General features: G+C 38.8%; 1 protein-coding gene across 1 annotated transcript in view; it reads right to left on the minus strand.

The window, feature by feature from the left end:
- The window catches only part of CDC20B (cell division cycle 20B), a 453,794-nt gene that overhangs the window by 23,786 nt on the left and 409,541 nt on the right, over window positions 1–20,467 (minus strand). The window contains exon 10 of the mRNA XM_044064423.1: window positions 7,605–7,730. Within this exon, the coding sequence (XP_043920358.1) occupies window positions 7,605–7,730 (126 nt within the window). The remainder of the gene's footprint in view (window positions 1–7,604; window positions 7,731–20,467) is intronic.

Raw genomic sequence — 20,467 nt, forward strand, 5'->3', positions numbered from 1 at the left:
ATCGAAAGCCTTAGTGAGGTCAAGATAGGCTGCGTGAACCATCTTCTCCTCGTCTACAGCTTTGATGATTTTAGTCTTCCAGTCTACCAGGCGTGCGTCACTGAATGCCTTTTTATCAAAGAAACCATCTTCCTGATTCATTGGTGTTGGGTTTATCTTCTGCTATGTGGCCAGACTCTGTGTGATCAGGGTTCTAATGAGTAAAGTCCTTAGAAACATGTGGGGGGCAGCAGCTGATTGTTAATGCTGCTTGGAGAGTTGTCTGGTAGCATGGTTATGGGTGGGTGCTCAAATTATGGTCCATTCCCAGTAGCAACTCAAAAGTATTTAAAAAGTTCTCAATGATTAACTAAAGGATCCAGGACTTTAGTAATAGCTTTTATGGTTAAGTTTTTTTTCAAGACCAAGATGCTGTGGATCAAACAACTATAGAGCTGAGGCCAGGAGATTTATTAGCATTCAGTCTAGTTTGCCAAACCTTGCATTTCTGTTGCCTTTTGAGGTGGTCCAAATGGATGGTGCCTAATAGAAAACAGAAGCCAACATGGTCAGGCAATTCGCATCCCCTTATATTTAACTACATTTTGTTTAGTGATATGAGAGTGCATACTGTTGTATGCAGCAGCATGTTTACCATGGTAGGTTTCTACATTAGTCATGGGAGAGAGGCCCTTTGTCAATCTTCTTGGAAAGGGTGAGATCCAAAAAGTTGAAGGATTCTGGGTCGTGGTTGGAGATAAAGCGAAGGAAGTGAGGAGAACTGTTGATGTATTCTAAAAATTCTTCCAATCTATCTCTGCTTTCTTGCCGTAAGATAAAAATTTAATCTATGAAATGATAGTAACATCTTATGCAATCCTGGAAAACTGATTAGTACAGAGTCTCCTCCCATTTCCCCACTACTGTTTGCTAGGCTGGGTGCCATTCCTACCCCCATAACTATGCATGTGTCTTGTTTGAAAAATTATTTGTGGCACTTAAAACGTTGTTTTGGACCAGTAGTTGAAGTAATGAGCTTAGCAATTCTATTTCACCTGGGGGCTCTGCCCTGTCCTTGCTGTAGGCCTCAGCAGATGCCTGAATGTAGTATTGATGTGGAAGCGCTATCTACATGGTGTCCATATTGATAGCAGTATCCCTGGTCTTCCTAAGAAAGTCTAGGATATCCAAAATGTTTGACATTAATTTTGGCTTTAGATTTAAATTCTACTTCCAGGTAAAAAAACATTAGTTCCATGATGTTCTATAAGGGGCGAGGGTCCACTTTTTTTATGGGGTATGGAGGTGCCAGAGAAAGCAGGCATTTTGGAATATGAAACACTAAGAAATTCAAGCAGTCTGTTGATAAGCTCATTCTTGTGCAGGGACTTGAATCTATGGTGCACTTCCTTATTGTGTGCAGTTATGGTGCTTAAATCAGTCCTAGCATGTCTAAAATCTTTTGGTGGTAAGAGCAAAAATCTGTCACTGAGATAACTCCCCCTTTGTCTGCTTTCATGACCCTGCACGTTTTATCTGTGGTTATGGGCAACAACGCTTCCTTTTCGGTTTGGTTTATGTAGTAAAACCTTTTTTTTTGGGGGGGGGGTCCCATATATTTCTTTACATTTGCTTTCAAATGCAGCAAGTTTGGGATGCAATGGGGGCAAAAATGTAGTGGGTCTCTTCCACTTCCCATTTTTGGTATTGTCCTTAGGGATGTCCATACCTCTTTCCTATAAAGGTACAATAACAAAACAACACCAGAACAAGGGGAGTTTCAGATGGACCTGGCAAGAAGCTAACCAGGAATGAGGGGTGGTTATTCCCAAGGCCGACATCAGAGGAAATGCAACAGACAGAGGAGATAGCCTTCGAGGGGGCCCCTTCGGTGAATGACAGTGAATCCAATTAACTTAATTTACGTGTTTTAGTAAATTCTACAGGTGACTTTAAAATTTATAACTAGTCTTCCTATGATGTGCCACATAGTTTAGTTGATTTTTTGGGTAAGGGCCTTGGCTTTGTTCCGAGTGCACATGCTGACTTGGCTAGAACACTAGTGGACCTTAAAATGTTTGTACAGAAGGTGAATTTGAATTTATTGTTTGGCAATAATTGTTTGTATAATGACATTTGGAGAGTTTCAAGCTTTTTTAATCTGCCCTTACATCCTACACTGCTGGTGTATGAAAAAATGTGTGAGTTAGACATTAGACATCTTCTTAATAAATCACATCAATTTAGTAGAGAGTTTAACATGTCAGAGGGTGAAAGGACAGCACTGCAGACACTTAAACTGCACCAGGTCAGGGTCATGAAACCTGATAAGGGGGGAGGCCTGGTATTCATGGATGAGGGTGGCTGCATATGTAGGGTGAAGCGTATCTTGGAGACTGATGCTTATGTCAAAGCCTCCTTAAAAGAGATCAGTGGAACACATTGTAGAATTAGAAGCTTCTTGAATGACTTGTTTATTGAGGCCAGCATTGACATAGATACCTACAATTATCTAGACAGTGCATCCCCCCTGACTCCCAACTATTTTTGGTATTCCGAAAATCCATAAAGACCTGGCCGACCCTCCCATGCACCCCATAGTGGAAGGTAAACGGTGCATCACCTATGCCTGTGCTTAATTTGTTGACTGAAGTTAAAGAAGTACTTGTTGAACGAGACACAAATTTGCCATGATTCATGGAATTTCTTAGAGACACAATTTCTTGCAATTGATGAATTTTACATTTTTTTGACCATTGACATTAAGGATCTCTACACAGTTATTCCACAACATTTGGGCATAAGTCGGGTCAGGGAACATCTACATAGGAAAGGTGCTTATAATGATGAGACATACCTGTTGGAATTCGTCTTGGACATTATTTGGTCCAATAACTACATCTTGTTTAATAAAGAATACTACCTAAAAAGGACCATGGTGGCCATGGGGTCACCCTGTGGAGGGAGTTTCACCAACTGTGTGCTGGCACATTGGGAGTCCGAAAATCTATTCAAGGATGAAATGTTTAAAAGCAGGGTACTTTGGTATACCTGTTACCTTGATGATATTTTTGTCATTTTTAAAGGTGGGTATACAACAGCTCAGCAGTTTGTTAATCACATCTCTACCATCACCACCTTTTTGAAATTCACCTTTAATTTTGCATCTGCATCAATTCCTTTTTTGGATGTTCTAATATCTAAGGACATACCCAATAAGGGGTATGTGGTTAAGATATATAGAAAACCCACATACTCAAATGCTTTTTTTTTTTCGAGTGCTCACACTCCTTCCACCAAAAGAAGGCAATCATTAAAGGACAACTTGTAAGGGCTGCTAGGATGTCCTCTTTGGAAACTACCTTTCATGAAGAATGTAATTTACTTAGGAATATGTTTCTCAAGAGGGCTTTTCCCCCTCAGCTGGTAGACCACGTTATAACTAAAGTCACTATCAAGAGAGAAACAGGGGTGTTTAAACCTATCTTGTATGCAGGGCAGAGGAGACTACCTATGGCTATGTCTGATAATGGGGTTACTAGCTTGAATGTAGAACAGAGTTCCAACAAAACTGACTTTACTACCAGTTTTATTACTTCTATTTTCATTGACGGACAAGCCTTACATGATATTATCATGAAAAACAGGGTAATGATCAGTGAAGACACAACTATGAACTTTAGACTAGGAGACTAAGGTGGTTTTCAAGAAAGGTCAGACCTTAAAGATGGTTTTGGAAAGACTTAAAAATTTGTATATTCCAAGTAGTGGTATGTATAAATGTGGGAAATGCACAAGTTGTAAATTTATTGACACCACCAATAGGTTTAACATCAATAACGCTAAATAGACCATCCATGGGAAATATAATTGTGACACCACTAGTGTTGTTTACTTGGCCAGGTGCCAATTATGTTGTGGCTTCTACATAGGATAAACTGAGAAACACTTGAGGCAGAGCATTTATGAACACCAGTATGAAATAGCGAAGTCAAATTTAAACAATGCCCAGGGCATACCTTTTTATTCTTGGTCATTGAGTAAGTAAAGAAGGATGTAAGGGGTGGCCCTTGGTCATTGAAGTTAGAGGAAATGGAATGTTTGTGGCAGCTGAAACTCCATGCTTGTGTTCATCTTGGTTTGAATGATTACAGTAATTTAAAATGTTCAGGTTCAGGTTCATAGGTTCATAGGTAGGTACTAGGCTATTGTCCCTAGAGCATGTAGCTCGGAGGGATTGGGATTTCTTTAAGTGGAGCATGTCCAACAGCTCTGGGTTTGACATTGCTTTGTATGTTAGGCAGAGATCACCTCTGAGTAGGCGATATGCGACAGAGTAAAGCTGGAGTTTTTTGAGACAGTCTGCGTAGGGCATCTGTTTGAGGCCAGTAATCCTCTTTGTGAGGTATTTCTGCGGCCTTTCCAGTTGTTGTAGATGTCTTGTGAGGTACATACCAAAAGGGGCGTTGTACTCTAGAATGGGTCTAATGAGTGATGAGTAGAGGGGAACAATGACCTCTTTTTTCCTGGATGAGAAACCTTTTTTGATGAGGTGTGCCACGTAGAAGGATTTCCTGACTTATGTGACGATGTGATTATCAAAGGAGAGACTACTGTCCACCTGTGTCCCAAGGTCTCTTATCACACTTTCGGTGTTAAGGAGACTATCGCCTATATGGTAAATCATGGGTACAGAGTTTTTACCAAAAGGGATGACAATGCACTTTTTAGCATTGAGCTTGAGGCCATGGCTTTGACACCAGCATCTGTCTCAGTGAGGCCCTTTTGTAGGATGTCCACATCATTAGGAGTTTTGATTATGGCTCCTAGTTTGCAGTCATCTGCGAACTTTGTTAGCCAAAGACCTCCTGTGTTAGCCTGTACTTCAGAGAAGTAGATACCAAACAGGAGAGGACCCAGGACTGAACCTGTGGTACTCCACTGTCACTGGTCTGAAGTTGGATTTAGAGTCTACTACTTTCACAGTGTGGGTTCTGTCAGTGAGCCAGTTGGCAACCCATCTTGTGACATAGGGATTTATACCTAGTTTTGTGAGTTTATTTATAATTCCAGAGTGGGGGATGGTGTTGAACATATGCAGGTATGTTTTCTATTGTTCATATATATTTTTTAACATAGACTCCCTTTGAAGGGTTTGTTTTTTACAGTTGTTTGTGGATGTTTTTTATACATGGTTTTGTATGGTTTTATAAATTGACATATATACCTTTAAAACTTATGTAGGCTCAGAGGAAAGGATGTGATGCCATTGTACTAGTTTTATTTAAATTTTAATGGCACAAGTATTCTTTGTCTGAAGAAGTTCACATATTTTGTGAATGAAAGCGCTAACAAAATAAATCTTTAAAAGTTCTACTGGTTTCTTCTTTTTAGCCTTCTGGCTTGGATTACAGTTCTGCTGCAGTCTTCTGGCTTTAACTGTTGCTTTTGCACATTTGTCAAGACCAAATGACATTCTTATATTAGTTGAAAAAGTTTTGATAACTTGCAGTTGTGCTTTCAGTTCCTCATCTGATGTGCTATACAGTTTTTAATAATCAACAATGAGAAGATGAGAAGTCTTTACACTTTGTTGTTTTCTAGGGAGCCAAGTTATAGCCATGGCCTAAACTGTTAAGTACACAGCTTAATGAGTTAAGGGCAGGACAGAATAGCAGTGGTGACAAAGAGTCGCCCTGGAATATCCCCCTTTGAGTTTTTATCACTGGGATAATAATTTGTCATTATCCTTTTCCTAGGGGCTAGTTTGTTGATCATTAAAGTCCTTGTTCATTTTTCTGATTTTCTTATACATAACTTTTTGTTCAAAAGGAGAAATCTTTCCTTCAGTCTCCTTAAACCAGTCTTCACTGCCATTCCTCACTTTGCAATCCATTTCCTGTTTGAGGATGTCTTTGTTGGCAGTGGCCTCTTGCACTGTGCTGTGTTTGAATTGGATTGCTACCAATTTTAAACTAGCCTCTAGCAATGTACCTTCCCATTCATTTTGTAGGTTACCTCCTCTGTTGCTCCAAATTAGTGTTTTTATATAATTTGAGTCCTCCTGATGGAATTATTTCTTTCAGGCTATTATTGAAATAAATATCTTCCCATTTCAGCCCTTTTGCTTTCCTGAGAAGGCATTCAGTTCATTAAAATTGTCATCCACATTGGATGTATTGGTCTGGATCTTCAGGTTGGGGTCTCTGTAATCCTCAAGGTCCCATGTCAGTGTTTTTCAGAAGTTCTATTAAGTGTGAATCATCATGGTGGATACCATCCTATGGATTGTTTTTAGGGCTGTGAACCACAGTACTAATGATATAGTCCTCCCTGGGTGTAGATTGCCTGAGATAGTTTAGGGTAAAACAGTTTCAAAACAAAACCTTTGAGCCACCTAAACTGGAGTTAAGGCACACATCAGCACTCGATACAGAGGAGTGTACCTGTAGCTACACTTCATTACTACATGACCCATTACTCAAAGATTTGCAAGTATTCCCTACTATGAGAGAAGATGAGGCTGTGCTCAGACATTTTGGTCATCTCTCCATCTCCCATTAATTACTGGACCTGCTCTCCACCAGTTATTGCCCTACACTGGCAGCCCTGGTCCCATGTGAAAGTTTATTTAGTCCAAAAGGAATACAGAAGTAGGTGTCAGTGTATAGTCAGTCCTGCAATAAGTGACACCAAGAAAAAAATGGGCATGCACTATTGCAAAAGTGATTTCATGATTTACACGTGAAGTATTATCCTAAGGTGTAGAAACCAAGCATAGACTAAGTCTGAAACATGACAGATTCAATATTTGTTATAGGACAACATTTTGAAAACAATATGAGTCATGATAATATGCTGACTACACTAAATAAATGTCAATAGCCAGCATAAGGCAATAGAATTGGGACGGAGGACCAGATTTTCAGCATATATAATATAGGATCCATACATTTAATTTCCCCTCTCACTATGAGTGAACAGTTCCACTATTTAATCATCATTTAATGGTAATTTTATGTAAGACCTTTAATATGACTGTAAAAATACATTATTTCAAGCATACATTTTCATAGAATTGTTTAAAGAAATGGCAATAATGTGAAACATTGCTCAAAGTATTAAAAAATGGTTGTTACACATAAATTGTCATAAAATAAAAACAGAATCACAACTTTCCCTTTTTTGCAACATCTTAAGGATGGTTACTCCTTTGACTTTAGGATATGCAGTCAACATCTCACTGACATCTCCAATGGAAAAAAATAAGAGAATATTAAGATTAAACACTCAGCCTAATGCTATTCCATCATTTACTGTTTAATCCTATGTTGAATTAGGATAGTGTTGCTCATAAACTGCAGAATTAAACATGGAATGTTAGGCAAACTGCAGTAGAATTTTAACTGCTGAAGTCCTTGTTTTGAAATTATTTGTATGCTATTTGAATCCCACAGCCAGAATTCCCTTCCAAGTGGTCTGTATAGTTAGATTTCAGATAACTAACTCCGTAATTCAGCAATATTTAAAACTCCCCAGGAAAAGGCAATACACAATTTGTGTGGATAGTAGGTGCATATTTTAGGCACCATGCAATATAACATGCTATTGTAAAATAGACTTACCTGTGAATTTGTGTTTGCAGATCTTGTGCATTCCCCAGTACTTGTGTCCCATATGCGCAAATGTCCATCTCTCATACCACCACCAGTTACTAGAATGTTTGTCTGCCATGGACACCAGTTCATTGCCTGTTGTAAATAACATGCAATGTTTATCATTAGAAAACAGAAGCTAGATTAGTTTAGAAAAACATAGTTATCAGCAAAATTAGATTTCTTCAGAATGCATTTGCAACACACTTTCAAATATATAAGTTATCCAATAAAACTTCAGCTAAGCTTGTTCTGTAACATAGACAAGTATCATTTCACTTGACAACTATCATTCATTTAATATTTTTGTTTTATATAATCTATGTATTATTGCTATAACAATGCTATAACAGAAAAATTGTATGATGGCATGTTGCCAGCTCCATTATATAGTCAAAGGGGTTCTGCAAAAATGACAGCAATGTTGTCTCTCTCAAGATAAATAAATCATCCTTAGACAGTGCTCTTTTTATACTTATTCAGGGGATTAATATATTACTTCTGCCCTGAAACTCTCAAAACAAAACCAGATTTTTCTCTGTTATTTTTCCTCCTTCAGTCAGAAGAGTAACAAATTCATTATGCTATATATTTTTCTGTTTTCCTTCAATCCACATCCTTCCTTTGCCTATTTACTTTTAAATTCTTCCTCTTACTGTAAATTGGCCCATGTGGGAATTTGCTTTCTGATGCTGCCTACCCTGTTCAGAATAAATCCCAAATCTGAGAAAGAGAAAAAAAATCGATTCTGCTCTCCTAAAGGTTCAAAGATAAAACATTTATTACCACAAAATAAAATAAACCAACCAACAATGATAAGCGCTTTCACCTCGTACAGAGAGACTTCATTAGATGACACATAGCTCACAGACTCAATGTGCCAATAAACCACAGTCCATAAGGCAAACCAACGTATCCAACACACTAGTCATAGGTGACTCTATAGTCAGGCACACTGATGTCCCACTCACCAGGCTAAACAAGGAGAAAGTTACTGTCAGCTGCCTGTTGGGTGCCAGGATCCACCACATAACCCACGCACTCAGGTCACTCCACAACAAGTACAAATATGACTCTGTCATTGTCCATGTTGATGTGAATGACCTGAGATGCACCTCCCTGGACTACATGAAAAGAGAAATGAAAGAGCTCCCCGATCTTGTAGCCCAAGCAGGTATGACCCTAGTCCTGAGAAGCATCCTGCCATCACCCAGAATGATACCACAGTACAAGGACAAAATGATGGACTTCAACAATTGGCTAAGCTTCTGGTGTCATTCTAAGGGGATTCAGTATCTGTCTGCCTGGGATGACATGGTCGACAGGCCATGATGCTTTGCCAGAGATGGCCTGCACCTGTCACCCCTGGGATTCCGGATACTGGCTAAGGCGCTTGCCGCCCCTACAGTGCCTTTTTTAGGCAGGGTTCAATTGACAAATTCACCACCATAACAGGAACAGGCAAGCAAAAACTGAGGTTAATAATACTCAATGCTAGAAGTCTAAATTTCAAAACGCACTCACTAGAGGCTCTCCTTAAAATGGAAAACATCGATATCTGTGCAGTGACTGAGACATGGTTCAAGGCTCTAGAGAGCAGCCCTGCATTACCAGGCTATAACTCATGCTACACTTTTCGGCCATCTAACCTGGACCAGAACACCAAAGGTGAGGTGTGTCCATATTCATTAAGGATATCCACATCTCTAGGCTAGTTGTGCAGCATAATGCATCCGAGGTTATCCAAGTGCAACTAACTCTGGGCAAAACTGCACTCCAAATTGTAGTTTGCTACAGATCCCCCGCCATGCCCCAGAATTTTCACTTCTCTTTTCTTGATATACTGGAAAATATTAGGGTTCAACTAAACACCCTAATAATGGGTGATTTCAACTACCCCACCATTAACTGGGAAAACTATCCATGTACTAACTCCTTTGCTCAACGCTTTCTGGAATTCATAAATTCCAATGCCCTGGATCAACTTATCCACACCCCCCCCAGGGGCAACAATATCCTAGACCTAGTCATTACCAACATGAGTGACTGGTATTCCACACCTAAAGTCAACTCCTCGTTGGTCATATCCGACCATAAGCTAATCACCCTAGATATCCACATCCTGCCCCCACCCACCATTAGGGAAACCATGGTAAAATAATTCTCCAAAGCCAACTTCATGCTTCTTAAGACAGAAGTGGTGAACTTCACGACACCCATGCAGATGGACAATACAGTTACGACTACTGAATCCTACACAAATGCACTCTATAAGCACTTATACAAGTGCATGGATAATGCTATCCCAAACAGAACCAAGATGCTATCCTCCAAAAAAAGGAAGCCAATCTGGTGGTCCTTGCCATAAAGAAACTCTCCAAAAGAAGGAAGAAACTGTTGCAAAAGAGAGTAAAATCCCATGAGTGGAGGAGCTCCCTGGTCAGCCTCAGTAAGAAGCTGAGATCCCTCATAAAACCCTCCAAAGCTAGCTACGAAAACAAAATCACCACTGATTCTTAGGGCAACCACAAAGCATTCTATAGCTATGTCAAGAATCTCAATGGCAGCACCCAGATCTGCTCTAAGTTACAGCACAATGGCATGAAAATTACAGAATCAACTGACATTGCCAACATCCTGGCAGATAGGTTCAGTGCTAACGTTACCCCCCTCTCACCCCCTAAAGGGCCCATAGCTATACAGTAAGAATGCAGAGTCCTTGTAATCACATCTATGCAGGCAAAAGCTGCATTCTCTAAAACCAAAAACACAGCATCCATGGGACTGGACAACATCCCAGGCTGCATTTTACATGAACTTCAGAATGAACTGGCTCCTCACCTAAGCATCATGTTCAGTCATAGTCTCATGTCAGGCTTTTTGCCCACTGAATAATGCAAAGCAACAGTTATTCCACTCCACAAAGGGGGAGCCACCACTGATCCTGGGAACTATCGCCCTATTAGTCTGATGAGCCTGGTCTGCAAGGCCATGGAACGTATCATCATGGAACTCATAAACAAAGACATTGGTAACCTCCAAACTCTGGACCCCACCCAGTTCGTGTTTGTGAAAGACAGATCATGCCTTCTGAATCTGATTGACTTCTTTGAGGCAGTCACCAAAGCCATAGATGAGGGTAAGGTGGTTCACACAGCCTATCTTGACCTCGCCAAGGCTTTCAACACCATTCCCCATTCTGGAATTATAGCTAAACTCACTAAACTAGGTATAAATCCCTACATCACAAGATGGGTTGCCAACTGGCTCACTGACAGAACCCACACTGTAAAAGTTGCAGACTCCAAATCTGACTTCAAACCAGTGACAAGTGGAGAACCACAGGGTTCAGTCCTGGGACCTGTCCTGTTTGGTATCTACTTCTCTGTAGTAAAGGCTAACAAAGAAGGCATCTGGCTAACAAAGTTCGCAGATGACTGCAAACTAGGAGCCATAGTTGAGTCCCCAAATGATGTGGACATCCTACAGAAGGGCCTCACTGAGAAAGATGCCTGATGTCAGAGGCATGGCCTCAAGCTCAATGCCAAAAAGTGTATTGTCATCCCCTTTGGTAAAAACTGTGTACCTATGAACTACCACATAAACAGCAGTCTACTTAATGCCAAATGTGTGATAAGAGACCTTGGGACACAGGTGGAAAGTAGTCTCTCCTTTGATAATCACATCACCACAGTAGTCAGAAAATCCTTCTATGTGGCACACCTCATGACAAAAGGGATCTCATCCAGGAAAAAAGAGGTCATTGTTCACCTCTACTCGGCACTCATTAGACCCAATATAGAGTACAATGCCCCTTTTGGAATGTACCTCACAAGACCTGCAGCAGCTGGAAAGGCCACAGAAGTACCTCACAAAGAGGATTACTGGCCTCAAACAGATGCCCTACACTGACCATCTCAAAAAACTCCAGCTTTACTCTGTAGCATATCGCCTACTCTGAGGAGATCTCTGCCTAACATATAAAGCTATGTTAAACCCAGAGTTGTTGGACATGTTCCACTTAAAGAAATCCCAATCCCTCCAAGGTACATGCTCTAGGGACCTAAACCTTGTCACCACAATAAACAGGACATGCTGGAGGGATAGATTCCCATCCCAGAGACTTCCTATAGTCTGGAACAAGCTACCCATCTATGTCAAGCAAAGTTTCTCATTAGCACTCTTCAAGAAAAATCTTGATGAGTGGATGGGAAATAGGAAATACACCCCAGGGATCACTTCTGTGGCTCTGCTCGACAGGGGCACAGGAAATTAACTTTCTTGGGTGGCGTAAGCCAGGGAACCTTGTTGGCTAGGCTTACTTACGCCCTTGGGCCAATAGCCTAGTACCTACCTATAAACCCATGAACCTATGAACGTCTAAGTTACTATCACTCTATAAATACCTAGCCCCTATTTTATCCTTCTTAATCAATTCATTAGATAATTAAACATGTAAACAATGCTTTAAAAAGCTACAGCACAATGAACCTAAATATACAGAACCAACTGATATTGCCAACATCTTGGAATATAGGTTCAGTGCTAACTTTACCCCCCTCTCACCCCCTAAAGGGCCCATCTTTATACCGGAAGAATGCAAAGTTCCTGTAATCATGGCTGCACACGTAAAAGCCTCACTCTCCAAAGCCAAAAACACAGCATCCATGGGACCTGACAACATCCCAGGCTGCCTTCTACATGAACTACAGAATGAACTGGCACCCCACCTAAGTACCATGTTCAATCATAGTCTCACCTCAGGCTTTGTGCCCATTGAATGATGCACCGTGATGGTTATCCCACTCCACAAAGGGGGGGGGCCACAACATACCCCGGGAACTACTGCCCCATTAGCCTGACGAGCCTGGTGTGCAAGGCCATGGAACGTATCATCATGGAACTTATAAACAAAGACATTGAAGATCTCCAAACTCTGGACCCCACACAGTTTGGGGTTGTAAAAGGTAGATCATGTCTCCTAAACCTGATAGTCTTCTTTGAAGTAGTCACCAAAGCCATAGATGAGGGTAAGGTGATTCACACAGCCTATCTAGATCTCACCAAAGCATTCAACACCATCCCCTGCTCTGGAATTATAGATAAACTCACTAAACTAGGTATAAATCCCTATGTCACAAGATGGGTTGCCAACTGGCTTACTGACAGAACCCACACTGTGAAAGTAGCAGACTCCAAATCAGACTTCAGACCAGTGACAAGTGGAGTACCACAGGGTTCAGTCCTGGGTCCTCTCCTGTTTGGTATCTACTTCTCTGAAGTACAGGCTAACACAGAAGATCTTTGGTTAACTAAATTTGCAGATGACTGCAAACTAGGAGCCATAATCGAAACTCCTAATGATGTGGACATCCTACAATAGGGCCTCACTGAGACAGATGCTTGGTGTCAAAGCCATGGTCTCAAACTCAATGCCAAAAAGTGCATTGTCATCCTCTTTGGTAAAAGCTCTGTACCCATGAACTACCACATAGGCGGTAGTCTACTTAACACCGAAAGTGTGATAAGAGACCTTGGGACACAGTTGGACAGTAGTCTCTCCTTTGATAATCACATCACCACAGTGGTCAGGAAATCCTTCTACGTGGCACACCTCATCACAAAAAGTTTCTCATCCAGAAAAAAAGAGGTCATTGTTCCCGTCTACTCATCACTCATTAGACCCATTATAGAATACAACACCCATTTTGGTATGTACCTCACAAGACATCTACAACAACTGGAAAGGCCGCAAAAATACCTCACAAAGAGTATTACTGGCCTCAAACAGATGCCCTACGCAAACTGTCTCAAAAAACTCCAGCTTTACTCTGTCACATATAGCCTACTCAGAGGTGATCTCTGCCTAACATACAAAGCTATGTCAAACCCAGAGCTGTTGGACATACTCCACTTAAAGAAATCCCAATCCCTCCAAGCTACTCACTCTAGGGACCTAAACCTTGTCACCACAATAAACAGAACATACTGGAGGGATAGATTCCTGTCCCAGAGACTTCCCATACTCTGGAACAGACTACTTATCTATGTCAAACAGAGCTCCTCATTAGCACTCTTCAAGAAAAATCTTGATGATTGGATGGCTAATAGGAAATTCACCCCAGGGATCACTTCTGTGGTTCGGCTTGACAGGGGCACAGGAAAACAATTTTCCTGGGTTGCGAAAGCCAGGGTACCTTTTTGGCTAGGCTTGTATAGGCCCTAGGACTAATAGCCTAGTACCTACCTATGAACCTATGAATTCCAACTCTAAAAAAACTTACCAAAGATCCACAACCCATTTCCATCATAAAATAAAATATGTATGTATATATACCAAAACAGATGAATAAAATGTTTTTACAAATATTTATATAATAGCTGCCTTTTCGTTTAGAATTGGTTTCAGGGACACTTGTGGTAATAAAGGTTTTAGCTTTGAACCTTTAGGAGAGCTGAATCAATTATTTTTTTCTCGTTCTTGATTATTTTATGGTGCACACTTTTTGGTATAAATCCCAAATATGTGACTAATCAGCACTATTTTCACCTAGCATCATCTAAATGGTACACATGCTAGCCACCAGAAGGAGTGATCTAAAAGTGCACTATGCAGTGTCATCTAAATGGTACATATGCTAGCCACTAGAAGGAGTGATCTAAAAGTGCACTATGTAGTGTCATCTAAATGCTACACATGATAGTCACCAGAAGGAGTGATCTAAAAGTACACTATGTAGTGTCATCTAAATGGTACACATGATAACCACCAGAATGAGTGATCTAAAAGTGCACTATGTAGTGTCATCTAAATGGTACATGTACTAGCCAACAGAAGGAGTAATCTAAAAGGGCACTAGCAGTGATCTAAATGTGCAATATGTAGTGTCATCTAAATGGTACACATGCTAGCCACCAGAAGAAGTGATCTAAAGGTGCACTATGTAATGTCATTTAAATGGTACACATGCTAGCCACCAGAAGGAGTGATCTAAAAGTGCACTGTATAAACCTTCTAAGAACTGTACCAATTTTAAGAAGTTTTCTTTCTTTGGATTAGAACAAATGGATCGTGTAACTTTACAAGTTGATATAAATAATTTGCTGGAACTCAGATAAGTGTGCTGGCAGTTAAGATTATGGGCTAATCTGTTTCCTAGCCTCAGTAGCACTATAAATATTAAGTGTATTTTAAAAATGAAGGCAACAAAATTGTGGATGTAATTGGTTAGTTTAGAATGTGTGACTTGGTTTATGTCCCTTTAAACTATTTTGGAAAGAAAATGGTTATTATGAAGAGGTTTTTAAATCAAGCAAAAAAGGGAGTACTAAATTAGTATTATGTCTGGTGATTCCTTATTTGATAGTTTTTGTGACATTAGTGGTGTTTTTTTTTTTTTAACAGAATCTGTGTATGAAATTATAGGATTTATGTTCAACAAAAAGGATCTTTTTGACTTAATTTTAACAGCTTGTCTTCTGAACGTTGTGTGTTTTTTTTTTTTTAAATTATCAATGAAAAATGTCTTAGATGGGATGCAAAGAGGATAATTAATTACAAACTCTGATGTAGGTAATACCAACATGTAACTTTTTAACAATATTTCTAACAATATTACTTCCAGTGCACATCAGACTGACAGACTTGACCCAGTATAAAAGATAATTGCCTGAGGCATAAAATAATTAATGAAGGGAATACTTTTGTTTATCCATATACAAATTTGGGCAATACTGTTATAGTTACTGAAGTTACTGCCAAGCAAATCAATGTTTATGTTTCAGTAGATATTAATGCTATAGAATACGTATGTCTTTCACTAACTTAAAGATAATTGTTTTTTCACGTGTTGTGATGGGGAAATGAACTACAACCTTCTCACACTAGTACTGAGGAGGGAGGTTGTTTAAATCTAAATGCTGTTATTCCTCTCAGTACTAACATCAGAGATGCTTTGCCTATCAACAAATAGATGGCTTTTTAGATTGTACTGACAGGTGAAGAAACCTGCAGTTTTTAAAGTATATAACCTGAGTTTTCATACACTTACAGATATGTGCAGAAGACAGTGTTAAAGAAAGGATTTAATTTTATATTCTTTTCCTATGAGAAACTAAACAAACTTTTCCTCAACTCAAGACCATAAACATACAAATTGAACTTGAATCGTATTTTTGCTGAAATAAGAATTTTTGATACAGAAATACAGGGCATTACATGCAGTGGCATGTTTAAACCACTCACACTAAACTTAACTATTCAAGTGTACAAAGAAGCTTGTGAACACAAGATGAGTGAATGTCTAAGAAACCATAACAAATATAAATTTTACAATATGAGTACTGGGAAAAAAATAAAGCTTTAAGAGAACATGCTGACAACAAAACGTTAAGAATTATGAAGGCAGACAAGTCAGAGACTGGTATTAATGGACACAATGAAATATATAGCAGGCATTGAAAATATTTTACAAAACAAAGACTATTATCAGGAAGTTAGTATACATGAAATTACTAAATCTTACAAATAGATAAACAGTAACTTATTCAATGTATTATATGCCAACAGACTAACTTTAAACTTGTACAAGACCTCTACAACTTTCTTAACGTAGTACACCCTATGCTATGTGTTATTTAGCATTCCTAAGATTAATAAATTGATTCACCATATACCTTTCAGCCAAAGTTTCAAAAATGGAACTCATAGCTATTAAAATGGATATATTATTAATAACCATAGTCAGGAACAGCGAACAGTGAAAAAGCCTTTGTTAAATATGTGGCATATGTAAACAAGCCCACAATTTGGATTTCCAGGTGGATTAGATAGTATCATTAATTAAAATAATGTAATTGGCAGATTAAGGTTTGAAATACTCAGACAACCCACCTTTATCAACATATATTTGCACACTAACAGTTGGCATCCAATGTACAGCAAACATAATATTATTCTTTGACTTAACAAATGAAGTTGAGCTTTTTTAGAATTATTCCCTGTACTTTATTTGTTCATAATGCTATACGCATACATCTAATAATAGACTTTAGGGATCTCCCTTTTTTATAGAATTTTAGCATACATGACAATGATAAAAGAGTTTGAAATGATCTTAACAAATTGAAGAATAACTTACTTTAATGATAATGGAATGGTAAACAAAGTTGTTATATAATTCTTTAAAATGCAAATTAAACAAAGAATGAGAATATGGTCTCATAACAGTATTAGGGAATGGGATAAAGAAATATTAAGAATTTAGGAGGATTTTCAGAAAGCAAAACTGGAACAGCAGAAAATGAGAATATATAAGGTAGATGTTATTAAAAGTTAACAATGCAATATCAGAATATTTTAAATCATAAGACTGAAATAGCTTTATAGAAATTAAAATGCATTCTTATGCAATGAGTCCTAAATATCTTCGTAGTTTGGCTAACAGAAACAAAATATTAAACTGAAAGACCCAAATTAATAACGTTGTTGTTGTTGTTTTTCTTTCGGCTTTTCCTGGTTAGGGGTCACCACAGCAGAACTCCGGTCCGCTAATGATTGGCAGTTGATTTTTATGGTGCCAAGGTGCCAGCCCGATGCCCAACCTTCAACGAAGGCATGCCCATTTACGCATGTCTTTCGAAAGCCACTCACCCGTGAGGAGGACATGCAGACTCTACACAGAAGGCGCTCCAGCCGAGAATCGAATGGGAGAACCTCTTGTTGTGAGGGGACAACGCTATTGCTGCACCACCACGGCTTTCACGAATCTAAAAATGAAAAGCAAGCTTCAGATGTAGAAGAAATGTTATATATTCCAAGAATTATCATGACATCCTAAATAAGAACAAAAATGTGTTCATAGAGGACAATGTCATAGATAATTATCTGGAAAAATATTACTACTAAGCTTAATATACAGCAAATATCAAAAATAAATAAGCCTATTTCTTTTACAGAAATGAATGAGACTACAAGGGCACTTCAGTATAGCGTTTATGACTTCATGTCTTCTAGCTTAACATAGGATGGGCAGCAGATGATTCTGCCAGATCAGAGACTGTAAGCAGCAGACAGAAGCAAACTAATGTTCTCATACGACATATCTACTTATACTGCAGTGTAACCCCAAGAAATGGACATGCTTGGTACCCTCATGCAAACACAATATCTATCTAACTTATTTACTTAAATATGGGTGATACTGGCCTCAACACAAAGACTCCGTCAACCTTACTATAAAAAGAAATTCATAAATTAACACTAACCCATCCTTTTTCTGATGATTTCAGCAATGACTACGATCCATTTTCAAACTGGGTCATTAGCAGCATGAAAAAGGGGCCTTACTTCTGCATCAGTGGTGTAAAGGTTAATGTACAGTGAAAATTACTGGCAATGCAAGTAAAACAGGTTTAGTGAGGGTGAAACCTTTGCTCATCCTGATGGTAGGAGCACCGTTTTTGCCACAATGCATACACAAGCTACCATTGATGAAGAAATCCACATAATATCTAGCTACTGTGCATAATAATCCTGCATTATATCTGAAAACCTTAGATGAGCAAAGCCTGTATGTTTTAAGCTGGGTGGTCAGCAGAAAGCCCATTACTTTTTTTAATTTCTCCAAATCTTTTGGATTTCTAACACCATGACTGGGACGGACCCCATTCCTAAGTCAAAGAACGATTAAAGTTCATGAAATTAGTATTGTTTCAATCCTTGATGTCAGCCAAAAGTGCTCTTTGCAGCACCCACAATGTGCCCAGTAATGACTCCTTTTGCAATTTGTACAGGGTTACATAGATTGGTAACATATCTAAATACGATTGTAGATTCTTTTTTATAAGATCTGTTGCTCCTACTACTATTGGAACTGTGTGGGTATCTTTCTTTAACATTGCTCTCATTTCTGCCTGCAGATCCTGTTATTTTATGACTTTGTGTCTCTCTGTATGCAACACACTGTAGTGACTGGGTGTGCCAATTTCAATGATCAATGCTACTTTTTTCTTCTTTTCTTGGACCACTATATCCGGTTTTCTAGCATCTATCATTTGAACTGTTGGTAATGAGTGATCCCATGTGATATAAACTTCATAATTTTCTATGATGCTTTGTGGCTCATGTTTCCAGTGTTTTTCAGCCACTTCAATACCATGGTGTTTGCACAATCCCCAGTGCAACAGTCTTGCCACATCATTATGCCTTTCAGTATACAGTCCTGCCATTAGTGTGTCGCAACCAGCAACACTGTTTCCAATTCAATTTTACAAAACCTTCATTTGTCTGTTTCTCCCAAATGTTCAATGGACTATGTGAACCAGCGTGTACATAGTCTACTATCTTGGGCTGCCAATATTAACCTTTCATCTCTTGGTTTGAATTTGCCTCTCCTTAACCATTCTTGCATTTATTCCTGATCAACATGAGGTTTATCCAGAAGTTTTCTATACTTGCAACTATGTTTATGCTTTTTCCACATTTCTTGCCTTCTCATACGGTCCTTCACATTATATTCTTTTTTTGTTTTTTGGCACATTCAGTTGCTGCTGGATTTTTATCTACTTCTGGTTTCAGTTCCATTCTTGCTTGATGTCAATATGCTTCTACTAAATTAGGCAGAGAAGTCATCTTAGAGTTATTCTCCTCATGTTTCAAAACTTTCACTACATTTGGATCTCATGAGGTCAGTAGATATGTGTGGAGCCCTATGATTGCAGATCTATGTAATCAATTTCAAGGAGACCCATCCCTCCTTCAGAACAGGGAATATATAATCTTGGTGTACACTGATTTTTATAGATGATTTGGTGAGCATGGAACATTCTTCTTGTTTTAATATTTAATCTACCCAACACTTTTTGGGGCCTGTCAATCACATCAAAACTGTAAGTTAGGACAGGAAGAGCAAATTGGTTTATAGCTTGGATCTTGTTCCTAGATGTCAACGCTGTTCTCGGGATTAATTTAAGTCTTTTAAAGTATTCCTCACTGAGTTTTATTTGTATTTGTTCATGTTTTATTGCTCATCCTTCATCAATTCCCAAGTATTTATACACTCCCTCCTGCTCAAGTTCTTTTATATCACATTATTGTCCCAAACTTTTCTTGGTGCTGCAGTTCTCCTGCTATAAAGATAGCTTTTTGCACATTTATCAAGACCAAATGACATTCTAATATCATCTGAAAAAGTTTTGATAACCTGCAGCTGTGCTTTCAGTTCCTCGTCTGATGAGCTATACAGTTTTAAATCATCGACAAAGAGAAGATGAGAAGTCTTTAGACTTTGTTGTTTTCTAGGAGCCAAATTGTAGCCATGGCCTAAGCTGTAAGCAAACAGCTTAATGGGTTAATGGCATGGCAGAATAGCAATGGTGACAGAGAGTCACCCTGGAATACCCCCCCCCCCTTTGAATTTTTATCCCTAGGATAATAATCTGTCTTTTATCATGGTTTAATTGCAAAGTGGTCTGCCACTGCTTCATGGTTACTGTAATGTAGTCAATCAGTGTAGGGTGTATCTTATACATTTTTAAGCACTATTTTATCCATAAATGTGGGAAACTATCAAATGCTTTTTTGTAGTCAATTCATGCCATACTTAGATTCTTCCCCTTTTTACAGTTCTTCAGTATGACTTTATTTAACAACAGATGATCCTTTGTTCCATATGACTTTCTTTTATTGCCCTTTTGTTTTACTGCCATAATTGACTATAAACTCTGTTGGAATCAATTCTCATGTATAGTTTATACATCATTGGAAAGCAAGTTATTCACCTATAATTTTTAGGGTATTAGCCCATTACTTCTGTGTGAATAAAAACATGATG

This window comes from Protopterus annectens, chromosome 2.part2, assembly GCF_019279795.1.
Source record: "Protopterus annectens isolate FY-2018-M chromosome 2.part2, PAN1.0, whole genome shotgun sequence".
NCBI classification, from domain to species: Eukaryota; Metazoa; Chordata; order Ceratodontiformes; family Protopteridae; genus Protopterus; species Protopterus annectens.